This window comes from Canis aureus, chromosome 38, assembly GCF_053574225.1.
Source record: "Canis aureus isolate CA01 chromosome 38, VMU_Caureus_v.1.0, whole genome shotgun sequence".
Taxonomy (NCBI): domain Eukaryota; kingdom Metazoa; phylum Chordata; class Mammalia; order Carnivora; family Canidae; genus Canis; species Canis aureus.
In genome coordinates, this window is record NC_135648.1 from 21,232,477 (window position 1) to 21,251,097 (window position 18,621).

Sequence of the window (18,621 nt, forward strand, 5' to 3'; positions counted from 1 at the left end):
AGCCACTGAGAGAAGTTGAACCCTTGTCTTGTTTTTCTTTTTTTAAATGAGAATTTTTTTAAAAAATTTATGATAGACATAGGAAGAGAGAGAGGCAGAGACACAGGCAGAGGGAGAAGCAGGCTCCATGTCAGGAGCCCGACGCGGGACTTGATCCCGGGTCTCCAGGATGGCGCCCTGGGCCAAAGGCAGGCGCTAAACCGCTGAGCCACCCAGGGATCCCCTTGTCTTGTTTTTCTTGATGTGGAAAAATACTTCACTCATTTTCTTGCCTCTCTAAGCCTCCCGCTCCCCACTCCCTCTTACCCTCAGCTGAAGTCTTTGCCTTAAACTTCATGGAAATACAAGAAGCAATCGAAAGGGAACCCCGGCATCTTCTCACCACCACATCTGCTACCTGCCTTGCATCACACTTGCTTTCCCTCTAGTGAGACGGGAGCGTCTCTTCTCATGACCACGGCCAACCCTTCCATTTGTGCTCCGTGATTCGCCTTCTCCTTCACATGCCTCCTTCCCATCCTGCTGGCCCTGCTCTCAAGCAAACATGTCTCAAAGATGCCCATTTTAAAGCAAAAACCTGGCAGCCGCGGTGGCGCTGCGGTTTGGCACCGCCTGCAGCCCAGGGCGTGATCCTGGAGACCCGGGATCGAGTCCCACGTCGGGCTCCCTGCATGGAGCCTGCTTCTCCCTCTGCCCGTGTCTCTGCCTCTCTCTCTCTCTGTGTGTCTCTCATGAATAGATAAATCTTTAAAAAAAAAACTAAAAACAAAAACCAAAAACCTAGTCCCTTGCTTCCTCTTGATGCTCCCCATTCAACGCCGTGGCTTTGCATGAGCTGCCAAGACTTCCTGACCCACTCCAATCTGACCCATTTCCCATCTACTGAAGGAGCTCCACGTCACCGAAGAAGGATTGCCTCTCTTGTTGGCCTCACCTTACCCACTGGCATTTGACAGCCAAGCCTCCCTTCTTGAAACATGTCCTTCACTTGGTGTCTGTGACACTGGGCTCTCCCAGCCACCTACCTGTCACTTGCTTCCTTCTCTCTTCTTTGCGAGCTCCTTCCTCTCTCCTGGATTTCCAATTACTGGCACCTTCTTTTTTTTCTTTCTTTCTTTTTTTTTTTTTTTAAAGATTTTATTTATGTATTCATAGACACAGAGAGAGAGAGAGGCAGAGACACAGGCAGAGGGAGAAGCAGGCTCCATGCACCGGGAGCCCGACGTGGGATTCGATCCCAGGACTCCAGGATTGCGCCCTGGGCCAAAGGCAGGCGCCAAACCGCTGTGCCACCCAGGGACCCCAGGAATTCTTGATTAACGGTACTACTCCTTTCCCAGGCACTAACTACCTATTACATTGTTTCATTTTCTGAATCATGCTTGGCTTATTGATCTGTTCTTCCTCAAACTGGAAAGCAAGCTCCATTATGTTTCACCTGTTCAACACTATACAACAGTGCTTGGCACATAGTGAGTCTTAGAGTTTGTTGACTGACAAATGAGTCTTTGGCACATGCGATATGCCAGGGTTGCTAACTCCAGACTAATAAGAAACTTCATATACCAGGGCACCTGGGTGGCTAAAGTGGTTAAATGTCCCAGGTCTTGGGATCGAGCCCTGCATGAAGCCTGGCATTGGGCTCCCAGCTCAGCAGGGAGTCTCCCTCTCCGTCTGCCCTTCCCCGCTGCTTATGCTCGCTTTCAAATGAATAAATAAAATCATTTTAAAAATTTTAAAAAAAAAGAAGCTTCACATACACATTGTGATAAACATTTAAGAGTAGATACTCATTAAGGCCATTTCTCAAATTCATATGTACCTGGTCTCCTTTTTGGATTTCTATCTGGGTGGAATGGGCCTGTCTTCAAACTGTGTTGTCACTACCTTCCATCAGGCTCCCATCTGAATATATAAATTGAATTAGAGGATCCTCCAAAATAGCCCACCTTTGCCTGAGGTCTCTCTGAAAAGGTTCCTTGGTCCCCTGCCTATAGCTTATACACCAGCTCTATGTCAAAGAACTCATCCAGAGCTCAGGGTGGCAGGACGGCCTCACTTTTTTTTTTTTTTTAAGATTTTATTTATTTATTCATGAGAGACACATGCTCATGAGAGAGGCAGAGACACAGGCAGAGGGAGAAGCAGGCTCCAAGCAGAAAGCTCGATGTGGGACTTGATCCCAGGACTCCAGGATCACACCCCGGGCTGAAGGCAGGCGCTTAACAGCTGAGCCACTCAGGGATCCCTTGAACAGCCTCACCTTTGACTCCAAGGGACCAGCAAGAAGCTCAAGATAGAGCTCTATTAAAATGAAGGAGGGGGAAGAGACAACAGTTGGAAGGGCATGAGACAGATGGAGGTGATGGACTTCAGAGTACTGTGTCTGGTCCAGGGACCGGGATAGGATTCCTTGTATTACCATTGAACACTGGGGATCCTCTTGGATATGAGAGATCTGATCCCTCCCCAGGGGCTTCTGGTATTGGAATAAGCCCAGTAAAAATAAGTATAAGCCCTAGGATGCATTATCAGCTGCTACCTTTGAATAATTTCACCCGAGCTCATGATCTGCTAGAATCAAAATCTAAAGGAGAGAAGGCATTTCCTGTATGCCCACCCCTGTGCTCAACACCAACAGCACAAGCATATGGGTCAGCTCTTCTCCCAGAGGCACAGGGCATCCGAGGGCAGAATGACTCAGGGCTCCACATGTGGAAGAAAGAAAGACCCCCCCCCTTCACCCTTGGTTGTGGCTGGCAAAGCCTGCAGGCCATCTGACAGGCCCCACTCCCCCAAGTGGGGAAATCTGACCAGCGATAGAATCGAGAATGATCCTCACTGAAAACAGGGTGGGTAGATTCTGTGGAGGAAATGGTTCTCATGGCAACAGACTGCCCAATGGTGAGCTGGAAGGCTTTCTATGAAACCTTTTAGGCTCCGCACACGGGCTAATGGGCTAATGGGAAATGCTGGGGGGCGGGGAATCCACATTCTAGATGCACCTCTGCCATGCCTTGCTGGGAGGGAGAAGGTGGCCGGCTCCTGAGGTCACCACATTTCTCCTGTTGCCAGGCGGGGCTCTACCAGCACAGAGTTACATTTCCTCCTGGGGAGCTGGACTCCTGGATTGGAGATTTCAGGGGGTGGGAAGTGATAGGAACTGCAGCATCGAAACCTAAAAACGTATTTTATTTCGAAGTTGTGCTTTGGATTTTCCCCAATCCAACATCTGTTGAGTGACAGTCTTAGGTTCACACAAAGCATCTCCAAGCATACATACAATATTCCAGTTATCAACACTATTTTAAAGAATATACCATTTTACACAAACGTGACATACAAGTCAGACGCCACAACATTGCGATTCCCTGGAAGATCTAAACTTCTCTTCTGCACGTGAAGTACACACACACCAGCCCTTCCAGTGGTCTGTTCATCCTGTTGCTGGTGTCATCGCTCCTCATCTCCTTGGGGAGAAACCAGGGCGCCCTGAGGAGGTTGGCTGAGACCAGTGTTTCCAGTTTACAGGCTGCTGGCTGCAAACTCCTCTCTTTTCCAAATGGGGATGCTGGTTGCTCCACCCCACCTCTGTTCCCCAAAGCCTGACCCATCAGAATCCACAGCGAGAGAAGGATCCATGCCTTGAGGGGCAGAGCAGGGCTCTCTGAAGCATCATGCTGGTTTAGGCAAGCAGAGCTGAGGAAGACTGGTCTCCCTTGGCCCCAGGTGGCCAGCTCCTTTTGGCTTTTTCGGTGTAAAAATCACAGTGTGCGACCTGAATTCCAGTTGACTGCAGGAGCTCTGCCGAGAAGGACTCTCCTTCTGTGGGTTCCTCGTCCTCTCGACAGGTCCATCTCACAGGCGTCAGGAGCACCAGAGAGGGAAGACAACTTGGCTCCCAGAGCTGGGGTGGAAGGTGGGGGAGTAGGTGGCCGGCCACTCACACACTGTCCAGTTCATGATGCAAATCAGCAGATGGACACGGCCCAAGGGGACAGTGGACACAGTCATGTACAAGGGCTGCAAGAGAAATAAGGCAGGAACAACACAACAGGCCCAAAGCTTTGTCATTAAGAAAGCTTTGCGTTCTCAGGAGTGTGCTAGAAGGAGGGGAAAGGGCAGGCATGGGTACCAATTTTGATCGGCTGGATCCAAAGGAATGTAAAGGGAAAGGTAGGGGTTCCATTTTCATCAAGGAAACAGATCCTTGGGGCTGAAAGCCACTGTTGGCTCAAGACCTGTACAAGTCCAGGTGACAGACAAGGACAGGCCAGTGGATAGAGCAACAAAGCCAAGAATCCAGAGGACTGTGGGTCGCTTCCCACAGCCAGACTCATTTTACTGACGGAGCTCTTCATTTCTCCTTCCTAGCTCTTGGGATAGTTTTCCTGGTGTTGCAGGTTATCCTAATAATCTAGCGATTCTCCACAAAGCTCTTTCCTTTGCACAGTGAGGAAAAAAATCCTACCATCTTCCACAGCACCAACCGCCAACTTCAAAAGGTTGGTCCAAAAAAGAATCTTCTAGGCTAAACATAAGGAAACTCAGATTTTCCTATCTGAATGGCAACCCATCGCCTCTCTTGACCTGTAGAAAATAAGGCTAAAAGCGTAGCTTTAAAACCAGAAAACAGAGAAGAGGAATGAGCTTCAGCTCTAACTCAAGTAGTTGTCTGAGACTCATGAGACAGGGGTGTGATGGTTTCCAGCCCTGGAGGATAGCGTGGAGCCAGGGCACTGGGATGAGGGGCACCAGTTTTGGAGGCCGGATTAAAGTAGGCGAGGGCATCATTTCTGCTTTTTGGAGAGAACCAGAAAAAAGGCCAAAGGCAGGCCAAAATATTCAGCATCCAATTCTTTATTTTGTTAGATTCCGGCCTCAAGAAGACTTTAGAGCCTGTGGGGCCAAAGTTCTCTTAGTTGTCCTTATTTGGATAAAAGAAAACAGGTTTTAAGGAGTAATGTCTCTCTTTAATTTAACTAGGGCTCTCCAAGCCCCTGTTGGTCCCTAAAGAGAGATCTTGTAGAATAACCAAACTAGAGGGGTGAACTTAGGATACATTTTCATTTGGGAACAGTTTGGGGGTTAGTGAAGGTGAATTTAATTTTTGAATAGCATAATGAATTTTTTCTTAAGTGCCCACAAAAAGTGAGGCAGAAGGACCCATTTCTCACCTTTTCCAAACCTGCCATAAACACAATGAAACTCTCTTAAGACTCTTTACCTAAGTGGAACCAGCTATAAAACTGTCTTATACAGGAAAGTGTCTTAAATGGAAAATGGTCCATTGGAGACAAAGACGGGAACCCGAGAAATGTCTATACATTCAGAAAAACTTCAGAAGTTCTATAAAAAGACTGGGTTGTATTCCTAGAGGATGAAGGAGAGCGAGAGCAAACACCAATGACCAATTCACACCAATAGAGAGAAGACAGAGAGAAAGCCCCCAACCCCAGACAGATTACAGGATCGAGTTCCATCCTGTTCAATTTTTTATGATGGAGAGACTTCAAAGGCTAGGTTCCCTGGCCCAGACAGAACAAGATTTGTAACGGAAACAGAGACCCCTGGTGGCTCTTGTGCGAACTGCCACAATAACTTACAAGGAGACTGGTCTGGGACCAGGAGAGGCTACACATGCCAGAGACCAGGAAAACGTGTGTGTGTGTGTGTGTGTGTGTGTGTGTGTGTGCGTAAAATGAGAATGGACTATATATGGTTCCCTAAAGTCAGTACCCAAAACAAGATGCCACTGAAAGCTGGCTGTCAGTAGCCAACCATCTGGTCAGGCATCCCCTGTGTCTGAGGGGACGGAGACTTGAGCCCGTGTCCTCATGACTTGCCGTGCCAGATTTCACAGTGACCTGATAATGGAAAAATCTATCTCTGGCTAACCTAAGGACAGTATGTACTGCAGCTGGCTGGATTACGACGACGGGGAGAAGCAGAGGGCAGTGGGAAGGGCAAGGCAGGGTGACAACGAGGGCTTCATTCTCAAGGTTATGGGTGACGGGAAGGCTAATTCCTGCAAGAACAACTTAGAATCTAATTTTCAACTGAAGTCCCCAAGCTAGTTAAATAGGAAGATTTTTTTTAATAACAGTCAGTCCCTTCAGTCCCCTTGTCTAGAACAATTAAATTATATCCTTCAGACAGTACAAGACTTGTCAGTGGACTGTGGGGAAGATGAGGAGTTGACACCAGGGCTAGTGGCATTTGTTTTGGGGAAGACGGTGGGCTTGGGTCGTGTAGCTGGCGGCTTAACAGGGGCGGCCATCTTGACAGACTTGACAGGCCGGAAGGCGCAGGCGATGTCCCCTGCAGTACTGGCACTGCGCTGGAAGGCGGGCTCGGGGTCCTTGAGGAGCTGGGTGTGCAGGGGGCTGGAGGGCTCCGATGTGGGGGCCACCACTGGGGAGGTCTTGAGGGGCTCCAAGGTGTCCAGAACCACATCGGGGGTGTGCTTGACACTGCTCTGCCGCTCTAGCTCACGCAGCTCATTCAGGGCAGAGTTCATAGTTGCCTCAATATCCTGCAAAACAGGAAAAAGGAGGAGGTGAGGCTGCTGTAGGGAGAAGTCCCCAAGGATCCTGTTTCAACAGCATAGGCCAAATCAAGAAAAAACCAACTGGAGGGAGATGTCCAGATTATTATTTTACTTGGCCAAAATTCTTTTTTTTTTTTTTTTTTTTTTTTTTGCCAAAATTCTTAAACATACGAATGTTCAGAATGTGGGGAAGGGGGAAAAAGGGATTTTCATTATCACGAGATTTTTTTTTTTTTTTTTTTTTTTTTGCCTTTAGAAAAGAATGGCTGAAATGTTATTTTAAATAAAGTCCTCAGGTTTTGGAGATATGCACTAAAATATTTCTGGTGAAATGACATATAATCCAGTGGGGAGGGGAAAGTTGGGTGAACTAACAGTGGCCAGGAATTTGGTGACAAGTACATGGCATTTACTATCCAATTCTTTCTGCTTTTGTGTATGCTTGAAATTGTACATAATAAACCATTTTTGACTAAATGGTAGAGATGTGGTATGATCTTCGTTTTCTTGGACTTCAAAGGTCAGGAAAGGTTCCAGACCCTGATCTTGAATATTCATCAGGACACCTCCCAGTGCTCCCACCCCCGCCCTCCCCTTCCCTTGCCCCACCTCACCGCACCCCACCCCACCCACTGGAGTGCCCACTTGAGGAAGCCATTTCCTTCTACCATCACCAGGAGAGGGGACCAAGGAGCGACCAGGAGGGGGAGCCAGAGCCCACACAGGTAAATCAGCTCTTTCCAGTCACAGTGGAACAAACCGGCTCTCAAGAATAGCAGAACCAAAGACCCTCTATCCACAGCCAGCTGCCCCTCAGGGAGACCTCCCAGTTCCCTCCCAGCCTTTTCACACCCTTGTGTCCGCCACCCCTCAAACCACCACAGGGCTCCTCCCTTGGAATCAGGCTCACTTGGAAAGATGACACGTTCCAAGCAAAGGCCTTGGCCCTTACGGGGTGAACCATGCTTTCTGCTGACAGTGATTTTTACTCACCCCCATGATGTTCTGAAGCCTTAAAACTGCTCAGGAAGAACTTCATCATCTCCCTCCTCAGTCCCACTCTACAGCTAGGGGGGGGGGCGGTCTGTGCCAGGAATGTAGTCTAACATTCCTACTAAGCCCTGGCTCAGGAGGGAGCTGGGAGGAGGGTTCCCGCGGTGCAAGGCAGGTCGCAGCCAAGAGCTCAGGTAGGGGCGCAGAAATGGAGGGTTAGCCAAGCAAGATATCTCAGGCCCCAAGCTTAATACTATGCTCGCCAGGTTCGCCTTCCCGAAGCAGAGCATCACAATTAAGCCAATAGAGACCACAGGCAGCCTCTATCGCCCCCTGGAAGATGGGGTGACAAGAATCTCAACTCAGTGAAACATAAGAGGGCAACGGGGAGCCCATAGCTCCTACCTGGTCTAATGAAAATTATAGAGTTGGGAGAGGCGTCTGAGTGAACTGCCTGGAGTGGCCCCGGAAGTCGGAGTTTTAGAGGTGGGGCTGGATCGCTAATGTTTCATGGAAAACAGAGACTTGTCAGTGTGGTGTGCATACATGGAAGGAACACCCTATAACCAGGGAGCTCATTGCCACTGCCATCTGAAGCCTTGGGCTGGAAACCCTTCTGGTACCCAAGCCCCTGCCAGCAGAGTATTTTGGGGCTGTCAAAACAGGAGCAGATTAATGACTGATCTTCTACCTCCCATTACGGATGAGAGATTAGCCTCCGGGAACAGGAGAGGGGGATGGGCAGGGTGGCAGAAAAATATGGCCAGAACTACATCTGAGCCTCAACAATCGGGCAGCTTCACTAAAGCCTACCACCCTCTCAAGACCTGAAACCTAGGCAGAATGGACTCCAACAAAAGACTAATTATTTGCTTTAAAATGTACACTCCCGGGACGCCTGGGTGGCTCAGCGGTTGAGCGTCTGCCTTCAGCTCAGGGTGTGATCCTGGGTCCAGGGATCAAGTCCCACAACGGGCTCCCTGCGAGGAGCCTGCTTCTTCCTCTGCCTATGTCTCTGCGTCTCTTTCTGTGTCTTCTCATGAATAAATAAATGAAATCTTAAAAAAAATAAAACATACAGCCCCTTGCAAACAGCCTGAACATGAGCCAGAAGTCCGAATTCTTTTATTCTGTCTTTGAATTCTTCTTAGGTTAGTGGGGTTGGCAAATTGCTTAGAGAGCTGCATTGTGGGGTCCAGATATCCAGCAGCCTCTGAACCTGGTATGTGATGTACAAAGCCGCTGTTTCAAGGCCTGTCGTAACGAATGTGGGCTGCACTACGCAGTAGTGACAAACGTAGACAGGCCAGCTATGTGTCCAGAAGCCCCCAGTTACCTGTGCAATGACCTCGGGATCCACAGGCCGATGGTTATTGAAGCTCTTTGACCTTCCTGCTGTCACTGTCTTCCGGATCTGTGGACTGTCCAGCCGATTCTTCAGGGACGAGTGGCGGCTGATGGAGTTGAGGCTCCCATGCCCACTGATGGAACACTTATCTGGCCCTTCCTTGGGGAGACTCTGGCTCATGATGGGCTGGGAAGATGGGCGGCAGCTAGCCCCCACCCCCGGGGAGGCAGAGTCAGTCAGGGAACTACTCAGCCCATGGCTGTCGCTCCGAAATGTTTTCCGGATGCTCCCAGATTCTGGCCGCTTCCTTTGCCTTCAATCACAAACAGAAAGGGCAGTGTGATCAGGGAGCCCTGGCCCCGAGGAAGCTGGGATGAGTGAGAGTGGGACAGGTGTTGGCATCCGGGGACTTCTGGAAGGAGAGGGACACACAGCATGTTCTCTCCTTGGCTTTACCTTCCCCCTTGCTGTCTCTGTGCCTCCGTTCCCCTGCCACCCCCAACCTGGGCAAAGGAGAAACGGATACTTACTTGGTGGTCGTGGGCTTTGAGTTGTCAAGATGTAAGGTGCTGCCAGGAAAAATGTCTGATTAAGGGAAAGTTTCTAAGGGGGGACAGATTCACAGAAAGGCCCCCTCCATGACCTGCTTTGAACAGACACTAAGGCCCAGGTGGGAGAAAAACTCTCATCATCACCATGAACGCAAGAGGAGAGTTGATTTTTCCAAATTCTAGCATGTTTCTTGGCCAACTATAGGACTGTAATCATTTTGGGCTCTGGCAAGAAGCTGTTGTTGCTTCTTATTTGCAAACATGGAACAGAGTCTTTTTAAAGAGGCTGCAGTGCTGCAGGGTTAGGGCCAAGTTTGTGCATTTTCTTAGGGTGGAAATACATCTACATGACCCTAAGTCACCCAGCACTGGGCTGAACCCTGGCTCTGGGCCAGTCTCCTTCAGACCACTGAGACTCTCATACAAGACAGCTTGGCAGAGTCCTAGTAGTATGGGTGTTGCCTACTGCTGAATAATTTCATTTTTTTCTTGGGATCAGATCCTTAAGGACCTAGCCTAAGAAGCAATACAACTTCTGGTTTGGGAGGTGCAGCGGGGCAACTCTGATCCGGAACCTACTATGGGCGACTAAGGCTGAGGCAGGCATTGAGATGGAAGGGGTAGGGACTGGAGATAAGGAGCTAGTCTGTGTGGCAGAGTCAGTGTCCTAACCCAGTCCTGGTCCCGTTCACTGGTTAGGTCTTCTACTTCGGGGCCAGCGTGGAACCTGGCACACATTTCCTGAAGCTGCCTGCTCAGGCCATTTAGCCTTGGGTGTCAGCCATTCTCGAGCAGAAGGATGTTCTCAGAGTCTTATGTGGCTCAGCTGAAATGACTTCCCCTGCAAAGTCTTCCCTGGTACCCCAACTCCAACGGCAGGCAGAAGCACACACTCCCGCTTTTGTTCCCTTCAGAGCTTCGATGGCACTGCTTTTTTGTTACCTGTCTCTATGGTATTTACCTTGCGGGAATGAGCAGGGAGGCCGGGCACTGCATTATTCACCTCTGAATAACCAGCACGGGCGCTTGGCACGGCGGTGGGCCCTCGCTCTATGTGTGAAGTTAAACTGAATGCCACACCCGCCTAACTCTCTCGCTGATTTCCTCTTTCCACTTGAGGATGGCTGACTCACAAAGCTCAAACTGCTGAGGGGGCAGATTGTGGAGTGGCTGGTGTGTGCCAGGTCCCTGGCCAGGCCCCTGGGACGTGAGGAGAGGAAGGCAGAGCTCTTGGGTTCAAGATGCTCAGCCTGGTGGTTTATCCGAGTGCAGCTTGAGTCCCGAGAGACGCTCAAACTACTGTGGGACTACAGAACGCGGGCACCTAACTCAGGTGGTTAGGTGGCCCTCGGGGGTGTTAGCAAGGCTTCCCCAAGGAGGTAAATCTTCTGACTACGTCTTGAAGGGAGAGGAGGAGCTGATCAGAGGGAGGAGGCAGCAGATGTGAAGGTCCAGGGGTGTGAAAGAACCCGGGGCCCTGGGAAGGAGCGACGTGTGGGGCAGGCAGCGAGGCTGGAAGGGCAGAGTCACTCCTCAGGGGCTGCCACTCACCCACTGACTAGCTGGTGTCTGGGGAGACCACATCCTCTGAGAACCCCGTCCTGACATCACCAAGGAAGGAGTTCAAGGGAACCGCCTTGACTTTCCACCTGGTGTTCACCTTCTGACTATTTCGGCTATTATCCTTTACAATTTCTTTGTACAAATGGCAGCACATATATGATGGCTTAGAAACATGTACCTAACTAATTATTTAACTCTCCCTCCACCAACCCCACCTCAGTTTCTGGGTTAATTAGAGGCTTACAACCTTATGATTATAGGCTTATAATTAACACAGACTTGTAAATAAAGAAAAAAAATGTGATTAGTCCACAGTTACTTTTTATTAGCTCGCCCTCCCAGCAGGGCATTACGCTGGAGGGAAGGAAATAAAATCCTCATTCTTTTTTACTGGTCTGACTTAAATTATACCTACACTAAGTGAGCTGAATCAGCTACTTTGCTAACTTGAGGGTGAAAGATGGAAGAGAGCCACGTGCCCCAACCACTCCCCCTGCTACCGTCTGGTTGGAAGAAAGCCAAGAGATCTGGGCGACCTGGTGCAGTTTCAAAACAACAAGCATCTTTTATTCTCCTTCCAGTTTCAGTGTCCAGAGGCTACGGTTAACAGGTTTTCAATGTGCAAATCATTTCATTCCTCCAAAGCCAGGGGGGAATAAAAACTGTACATCATCTGCAATCCATATTCATCAGGAACACCCTGGGGCTTGTCATCCCGCTGGCACTGGGCCAAGTTTCAGGGTCTGGCGGAAAGAGGTCGGTAGGCTTTGGGACTTGGTGTCTGGCCCCTTGAGATGAGATTAGTTCTCCAATAACCTGAATGTCTCTAGGGGAGGCAGCAGCACACAGGCGTGGAATCCCTCTAGCCGGCCAGATCGGGTGTGGGTGGAGTTAAAACCCTGGGATGCTGCTCACAGCCACAATGAAAGCTGGGGCCAGAGTTAAGAGCCTGCCGGACAGGAATGGGAATCTGCAAATGGACTTAACAGGGGAGGATGACACAGGGCTAAAGCAACAGGGAAAACACGGACAATTATTTCTACTGGTATGAAAGGGCAGAAGGGAGCTGGCAGTTAGGCAATGATTAAAAAGCTCAGGACAAAGCTTTCGTTGTGGGGTGCTGGTGGTGGGCGGGGGCAGAGTAGTCTCCTTTCCTTGACGGAGTGAATGCCGGACAGGGCAGGAAACAGACACATGGTATCTAAATAAACCCATCCGGGGTCACGTGAGCCTAGTGGAAGACACACAAGATGTTGGATCTTTGGACAGACAAGGAAGGACCAGGAAGAAGACATCAAAAACCATTATTTGGGCAGGAATTGGAAAAGAGAAGGCACCTCTGAGAAACAGTATAAAACCAAGTTGCATAAAGTGACCAAAGCTTTGGCCAAGTTTTAGTAGTCAGATGGGGCCGGGGAGGCCCGAGCTGACAGATGCTGCAGAAACCCAGGCTGGGGCACCCTTCCACAGCAGGGCGGCAGCTGGCCGGAGCCCGGGGACCTGCCGGTGGGGCCTGTGGAAGCCTCCTCAGCCCTGTCCACCCTGCAGCAGCAGTGAGCACATGCGATGTTAGGCCTGAGGGTGTGTGGGGGAGTGCGGGGAGCCCTACATGCAGCACAGGCTCAGAGAGGGAGGCCGGACGGTGAGGCTGGGTGTCACAAGGCATTCAGGGGAGCAGAAAATGAAAAGCAGAGCTTACTTGTTGATGTTTGCAAGATAAATATCGGCTACATGACCCCCACTGGGACAGCTGGCCCCCGCTCTGGCTGTCACCTTTTCTTCAGGTGGCTCAGAAATGACCTCAATCTCAGACTTGGGGCTGGACCTCTCCACGACACCGTCCTCGCTGGGGGCGAAGGGGCAGGCAGGCAGGGAGGAGGGGGGAAGAACAACAACAACAACACAAAAAGCAGTGTTAAATCGGCAAGATGGCCCCCCGAGACACACACACACACACACACACACACACACACACACACACACACGCGCGCGACCCCTGAGGCAGCGGTGACACCTGGCTGGGCTAGCTCTGCAAACAGACTGTGCCGAAAGCTAAGGGCCTTTGGAGGGTTGTTTAAATAAAAATAAATAATCCCGCTGCGTTCTGTGGGATCCTCAGCGTCGCCGGAGAGCTGAGCTAGGGGGACACCTGGCTTGGAGGCATCTGCCTTCTACCCCACGCAGCTTTCCTGGGGCAGCGGTGCCGGGGCCACCTTCTGGAGAAGGAGGCGGCCGGTCCAGGTTGCGGTTTATCTGCTGAGGTCCCGAGCCCCGCGGGGCAAGGACAGGCTGCTCTGTGCTGGCTCTGGAGATGCCGGCGTTGAGGCAGGACACCGGCACACTCAGTCGTCGAGCATCGAGCCCTGCTTAGAGCGTCCAGGCCGGTCCCGGGTCATTCCACTGCTCTCCCGGCCCCTCTGGCTACTGATGACAAAGAAAGCCCCTTCTCCCCCACAATTCATCTTCTCTCGGTCCTGTCGTGAAGTCATAATGCTAAATTTGGGAGGGTCCTGTCCACGCACAGATGACCACCAGGTTTGCGATGTTATCAACAGAGGGAGGATCTCCCTGCAGAACGAGCCGGGGAGAGGCTGGGAGGGTGCAGACTCATTCAGGATATCAACCTTTAAAAAATAATATTAAGGGAAGGGCTAAAAACAGTGACAGCATCTATTCAGGGGTGGGGCGTCAGGGGCAGGGCGGCGGGGCAAAGGGGCAGGGGGGGCAGGCTTGCTGGGGGGCTGGGAGGGAAGCCCCCTGCCCTGGAGACTTTGCTTCCAGCTCTTCAAAGAGCTGGAGCCAACGGACAGCCCATCTGGTGAAGTCTCTCTGGGGCCGGTTCCCGGTTCCCTTTGCTCCCCGAGGTCCTCTCCCCTTTTCTCCCGTCCTCCCCCACGTCGACCTCATCTTGGTTAAATGACCTGGCTCGTTTCCACAAGGCTGCTTAAACTAGATGTCCTAAAAAAGCAATGCATCATTTTTTTCTTATTATTTATTTTTTTTCAAAGCATCACTTTTCGTTTGCAAGTGGAAAAGCGCCCCATCAGTGGCCCAACTGGTTGGGATGAGCATAGGTGTTTAAAAAAAAAAAAAAAAAAAAAAAAGTAAAAGTGTTTTCCCCAGCCTGAGCCTTCCAGAAGGAAATGTAAGTGCTCAAACAATAACTCTTCCTTATCACTCATCAGGTTTAAGTGTGGATGAGCACGAGCACTGGCCAGTTTCCAAAATGACTAGGGGGGAGGTAGGTGGGGGAGCGATTTGCAGGGGGAAGAGGCTAAAAAACAATCCTCCACGGAGTCTTGGGGGGGGGGGTTTCAAGAACGTGTTGGCGTCCCCTAGCGGTTGGTCTCCCTCAGCCTCCTGTGGTGCCAGAAATCCAGCCGCCACCCCCCCCCCCCCCCCCCCCCCCCGCCCCAGTGCAGCAGGGGCTCACCCAGACGGGCAGGGGACCCAACGTACGTGTCTTGGACCACGATGTACTGATGGGGAATGAGTCCGTCGATGCCGTTGTGCCGGCCTTCCCACCAGTCATCGGAAGCCCGCTGGTAGAGCAGCAGGGATGCCCCTTTCTTGAAGGACAGTTCTCGGGCTGTCCGGCCCACGTAGTCAAACTTGGCAATGGCCTCGATGGGCTCACACTCTGCGAGGGGCAGAAAAGAAGGAAACACATGTTGTTGGGACCAACAGACTCAGGAAACTGGGCGGAAAAGCCCAATTAGCTGAACTCACCCTGGTGGGAAGATAACCCGGTGTGACAAAGCAGCCACTGCCCATCTATGCTTGAGGCTGGGGATTCCCGTGGAGGCTGGCCATCACTCTGAAAGTGCCTGTGTGCCCCTTCCTGCCTTTCATCAGGCTCTGCCCCCCACTAAAATCTCTCTCTGTCATCTTCCTGATGTAGCACACGGAGTCACAATTGTACACATCATCATTAAAAAACAAAACAAAGAATACTTTATTCTCTCAGCAGTTTCTGTGCACAAATGAACCACACGTGCAGAGTCTCATCTTGCTCGGGTACAGTCAGCTGCCCAACAGGCTGAGCTCCACTCAGGGCAGAGAGTAATTTCTCTGGTGTGTCCACAGCTCTTTACGCCAAACCCTATCACTGAACCTGCCGTGCTGTATTGGTATGCATCGTTTCTTCTCCGATCATAAAGTAACTCCATTAATTGCAGAACATTTATTGTACGGTACTCCCAATACAGTAAATTTTATTTATGTTATCCACTCCCCCTAGTAGACCACGAGCTTTTAGTCTCCATAAGGAGAAAATAACTCACCCAATCCCCTTTGCAAGGCGCAAAACATGGAAATCTATTTTGTGGATAATACATGGGAAAACATACATAAAAGTAATTTGAAAACTAAAAGGGGTTTGCAAGTGCAATGTCTTTTTATTTTTGAGTGTGCTTTCGTCTCCCCCTCTGGGGACAGGAGACAATAGTGCCTTTTTTCATGAAGTTATTAGGAGGAGTCAATAAGCAGAAATTTGTAAAAGCTTTTAGAACAGTGCCCAGCCTATCGTCAGCACTGTGTAGATATTCGCCAGTTTTCTAACTGGTCATCGTTACCATTATCTGTGCTGAGCAGCAGATGGAGGTCACAGAGGAAGAAATAAAGCTCCCAGAAACCTGGAACCTGAGGTTCAAGTGGATGTTCCAGGTAGTGGACAGGAAGGCTGCCTAGAGGCCAGCCCATGCCCAAATAGCATGACTGGTGAGCCTGCTCCTTAATAGGCAGGGCTGGAGATTTTACTATAAGGAAGCACATCAGAGAAAGCCCATCTAAATATCCCAAATCTCAGTTCTGTATAGCCTTGGGCCTTATCACTTGACCTCTCTGGCCTCTGTTTTCTCAGCTATAAAATAGCTCTATTTCACTAGGGTCTTAGAGATAAGACACACAAAACTTGCAGCAGGGACAAATTTCCCTAGTTCACCTACTCCCCTCCTGTAACGGGGCAGATTATCATATTGATCCATCTGACTTCAGCATCCAAATAAGCAGCCCTAATTTTTTTTCTCCTCTAAAAAGCTGGCCTGGGATTGCAGAATTCATAGCAAGGTGGAAAGCGGGGAAAGCTCCACAGACTGTGCCATTTCGTTCTCATGCCCAGAAAATTCTGAGGCCCCTTGTCAGCTGCTGAGTCTTCCAAGAGCCCAAGTGGTCCAGAAATGGAGGTGTGGAACTGTTGGAAGGAGGGGAAGCGTGCTGGCTGGACAGACCCTAATAAATCATGGGCGCTGCCGAGGGGCCTGTGGTGACAGCTGTGCATTCCACCTCTCGACGCACACCCGCCAGGCTGCACAGCGCTCGCATGTCTGTACTTTGGAAAGGGTCAATTTTTCCAGTCAGCAGGCATGAAAGTGTGTGGTTTCTACATCCTGAGTCCCACTCCCCTCTGGCTTGCTTCTGTTGGGTTCTTGGCACCCAGCTTCTCTATTGCCCAGGCTTACAGTTTTTTCAAATGAGCTCTCCTTGATTTTGGTCTCCAGCTACCTGGCAGGAGTCCGGGCTGTGAGAGGGGACCAACGTCAATGCAAGCAAGACAGGCAGGCGAGACAAGGAGCTAGGAGGCGGGTGAGGGGCATAGGGAGTTGAGGCGAGAAGCTTGAAAGGCTCAGAAAGGTCTCTCTCTCCATTTCTGGTTGAACATAGAGACCATTCTGGTTGGGGAGGTGGGCTATCTCTCCAAGGAAAGGAAGCAATGAAAATTAGAGACAGGAGAGCCCTCTGCCTGTCTTCAGGGGGCTGCTGAGCAGGAAGGAGCACTGGCAGCAGAGGCTACATGATCCCTCCCTTCCGTTTCACCCCCGGTGGCCCCACTGCCCAGGAAGCAGGGCCCCGTACCATCATCACTCGTGTGGTGTTCTGCGGTCACGTCCTGGGTTGAGTCCTCAGCCGAGGTAGTCTCTCCATGAGGGCTGTCACTGCAACAGAACCAAGAGTCATGGGGACCTCAGCCCTCGCTGACCAAATTCTTGTCTTTTCCTTCAAGCAGCTTCCTTGGAGCAAGGGCTCGAAAACCATCTCCCGCTCCCTACATCCTAATTGCTCACTACAGACAATGCTGGTGAAAGACAAGGCTCCCAGGGTTCTCCAGTCTATCTAGCCCCTGCTGAAAAACTGAGACCGCCTGGGACTTAGAATATCCTGAGACAGAGGGAACTCCTTTTGAATCTACAAAATAAGTCTTTTCGAAAAGACAGAACAACTCAAATTCTCTGGGGCTGTTTCTTGAGGTGAATAGATCCCTGAACAGAGCATGAGGAGGAGAACACTAACTAGGCCTTGGCATGGGACACAACAGAGCCTGAAAATCAGCTCCGACACTTGGTAACTGTGTGATCCTGGGCAAGGCAGTGAAACTCTTTCAAGCCACAGCCACCTAATCAGTGAATTGAGGATAGTGGTCTGTATGCCTCACAGAGTTGAGTGAGGATCCAGAGACATGACGGACTGGTTAGTAAGTGGCCTTCCTTCCCTTCTTTTTCATTTTGCTTCTGTCTCTAGGCTTTGTGGTTTGGTTTGTGTACGGGTGAGAGAATGGGAGGTAAATCAGAGGGAGAAGAAGAGCCTGCCGTGGGCTGGACTCTGCAAGAGGGCAGGACATGCAAGCTAGTCAAGTTCTTCAACAGTTCAGAGTCTAAAATCATCCAGGGTTGAGAATGGAAAATGGCCAGGGAAGTTACTAGGAAAGACATTTCTACTCCTGGTCTCCTGGCTTGTGGACATGAGAGTGGATGGAGATGGACACCAGGAAGTTCTGACTTCCTGAGAAACAGACAAAAACAAGGGAGCTTTTCCAGGCAATTCTACGGAAGCATTATCACCTCCTCCATCCACCACCTGGCCTCATGGTTCCTACCTTTGAGCCTATAGCCTCTCCCTCCCCTGGGGATGGGTCTTTCACTCTGAAAATCTCCTCAAAGACCAGGGGACCAGTTCAGAAGTCAGTTCCAAGGAGCTTCTCCAGACTCCAGAGAATATCCTGGGAGCACATCAACACGGATTCCTCCTTATCAAAAAACATGGGCACATTTTTTCACTCTTTACTGTGCCGAAAAGCCCTCTGCGGAGTTTCATGACCTTTTAGAGCCCCTTGGGGCCCTAAGGGTGGGGTGACAAGGCGGAACCTCAGTTCCCTCCAGAGTTCCAAGTTTACTTACGTGGCCATCCACCGAGGCAACAATTTTCAAACTTCAGGGAGTCCTGGATGGCTTGTTAAAAGTGGGCTGCCTCACCCCTAGACTTTCTAATTCTCAAGGGCTGGGCGGAGCTAGAGTGTATGTGTTCCTAGCCAGTCCTGTGTTACGTAGGTGCTGTTGGTCCAAGGACCCCACTTGGAATGCTCCTGCTCTAACATAAAGGCAAAATGATGCTTCTCTAAGGCCAATTCTAGTGATAGGCTCCTAGGCTGTCCCGCAGGCACACCTCAGCAACACCTCAGCCCATCGATGCCTGCGGTCTGAGGAAGCCCAACCGGCCCAACAGCAGGCAGCCCTTGGAAACTGAATTTTTGCATCAGGGCTTGGGAAGCATGGTGAAGTGGGATGGGCCTCTCTTCTCCACAGCGGCAGGGAGGCCAAGCAGCTAGGAGCTCCCTCTTCCTA

At 50.5% G+C, this 18,621-nt stretch overlaps 1 protein-coding gene across 10 annotated transcripts in view; it reads right to left on the reverse strand.

The window, feature by feature from the left end:
* Window positions 1–3,171: 3,171 nt before the first annotated feature.
* The window catches only part of SRGAP2 (SLIT-ROBO Rho GTPase activating protein 2), a 233,339-nt gene continuing 217,889 nt past the window's right edge, over window positions 3,172–18,621 (reverse strand). For 2 of the 10 annotated variants that reach the window (XM_077887122.1, XM_077887121.1), the window contains exons 19-24: window positions 16,859–16,938; window positions 14,465–14,645; window positions 12,705–12,851; window positions 9,422–9,460; window positions 8,880–9,204; window positions 3,172–6,535 (exon numbers count right to left, since the gene is read on the reverse strand). In XM_077887122.1, coding sequence (XP_077743248.1) covers window positions 6,152–6,535; window positions 8,880–9,204; window positions 9,422–9,460; window positions 12,705–12,851; window positions 14,465–14,645; window positions 16,859–16,938 — 1,156 coding nt within the window. In that variant the 3' untranslated portion in view covers window positions 3,172–6,151. Of the gene's footprint in view, window positions 6,536–7,948; window positions 8,044–8,879; window positions 9,205–9,421; window positions 9,461–11,545; window positions 12,237–12,704; window positions 13,630–14,464; window positions 14,646–16,858; window positions 16,939–18,621 lie in introns of those variants that run through there. The other 8 variants (XM_077887124.1, XM_077887123.1, XM_077887125.1 and 5 more) reach the window with 7 other exon arrangements.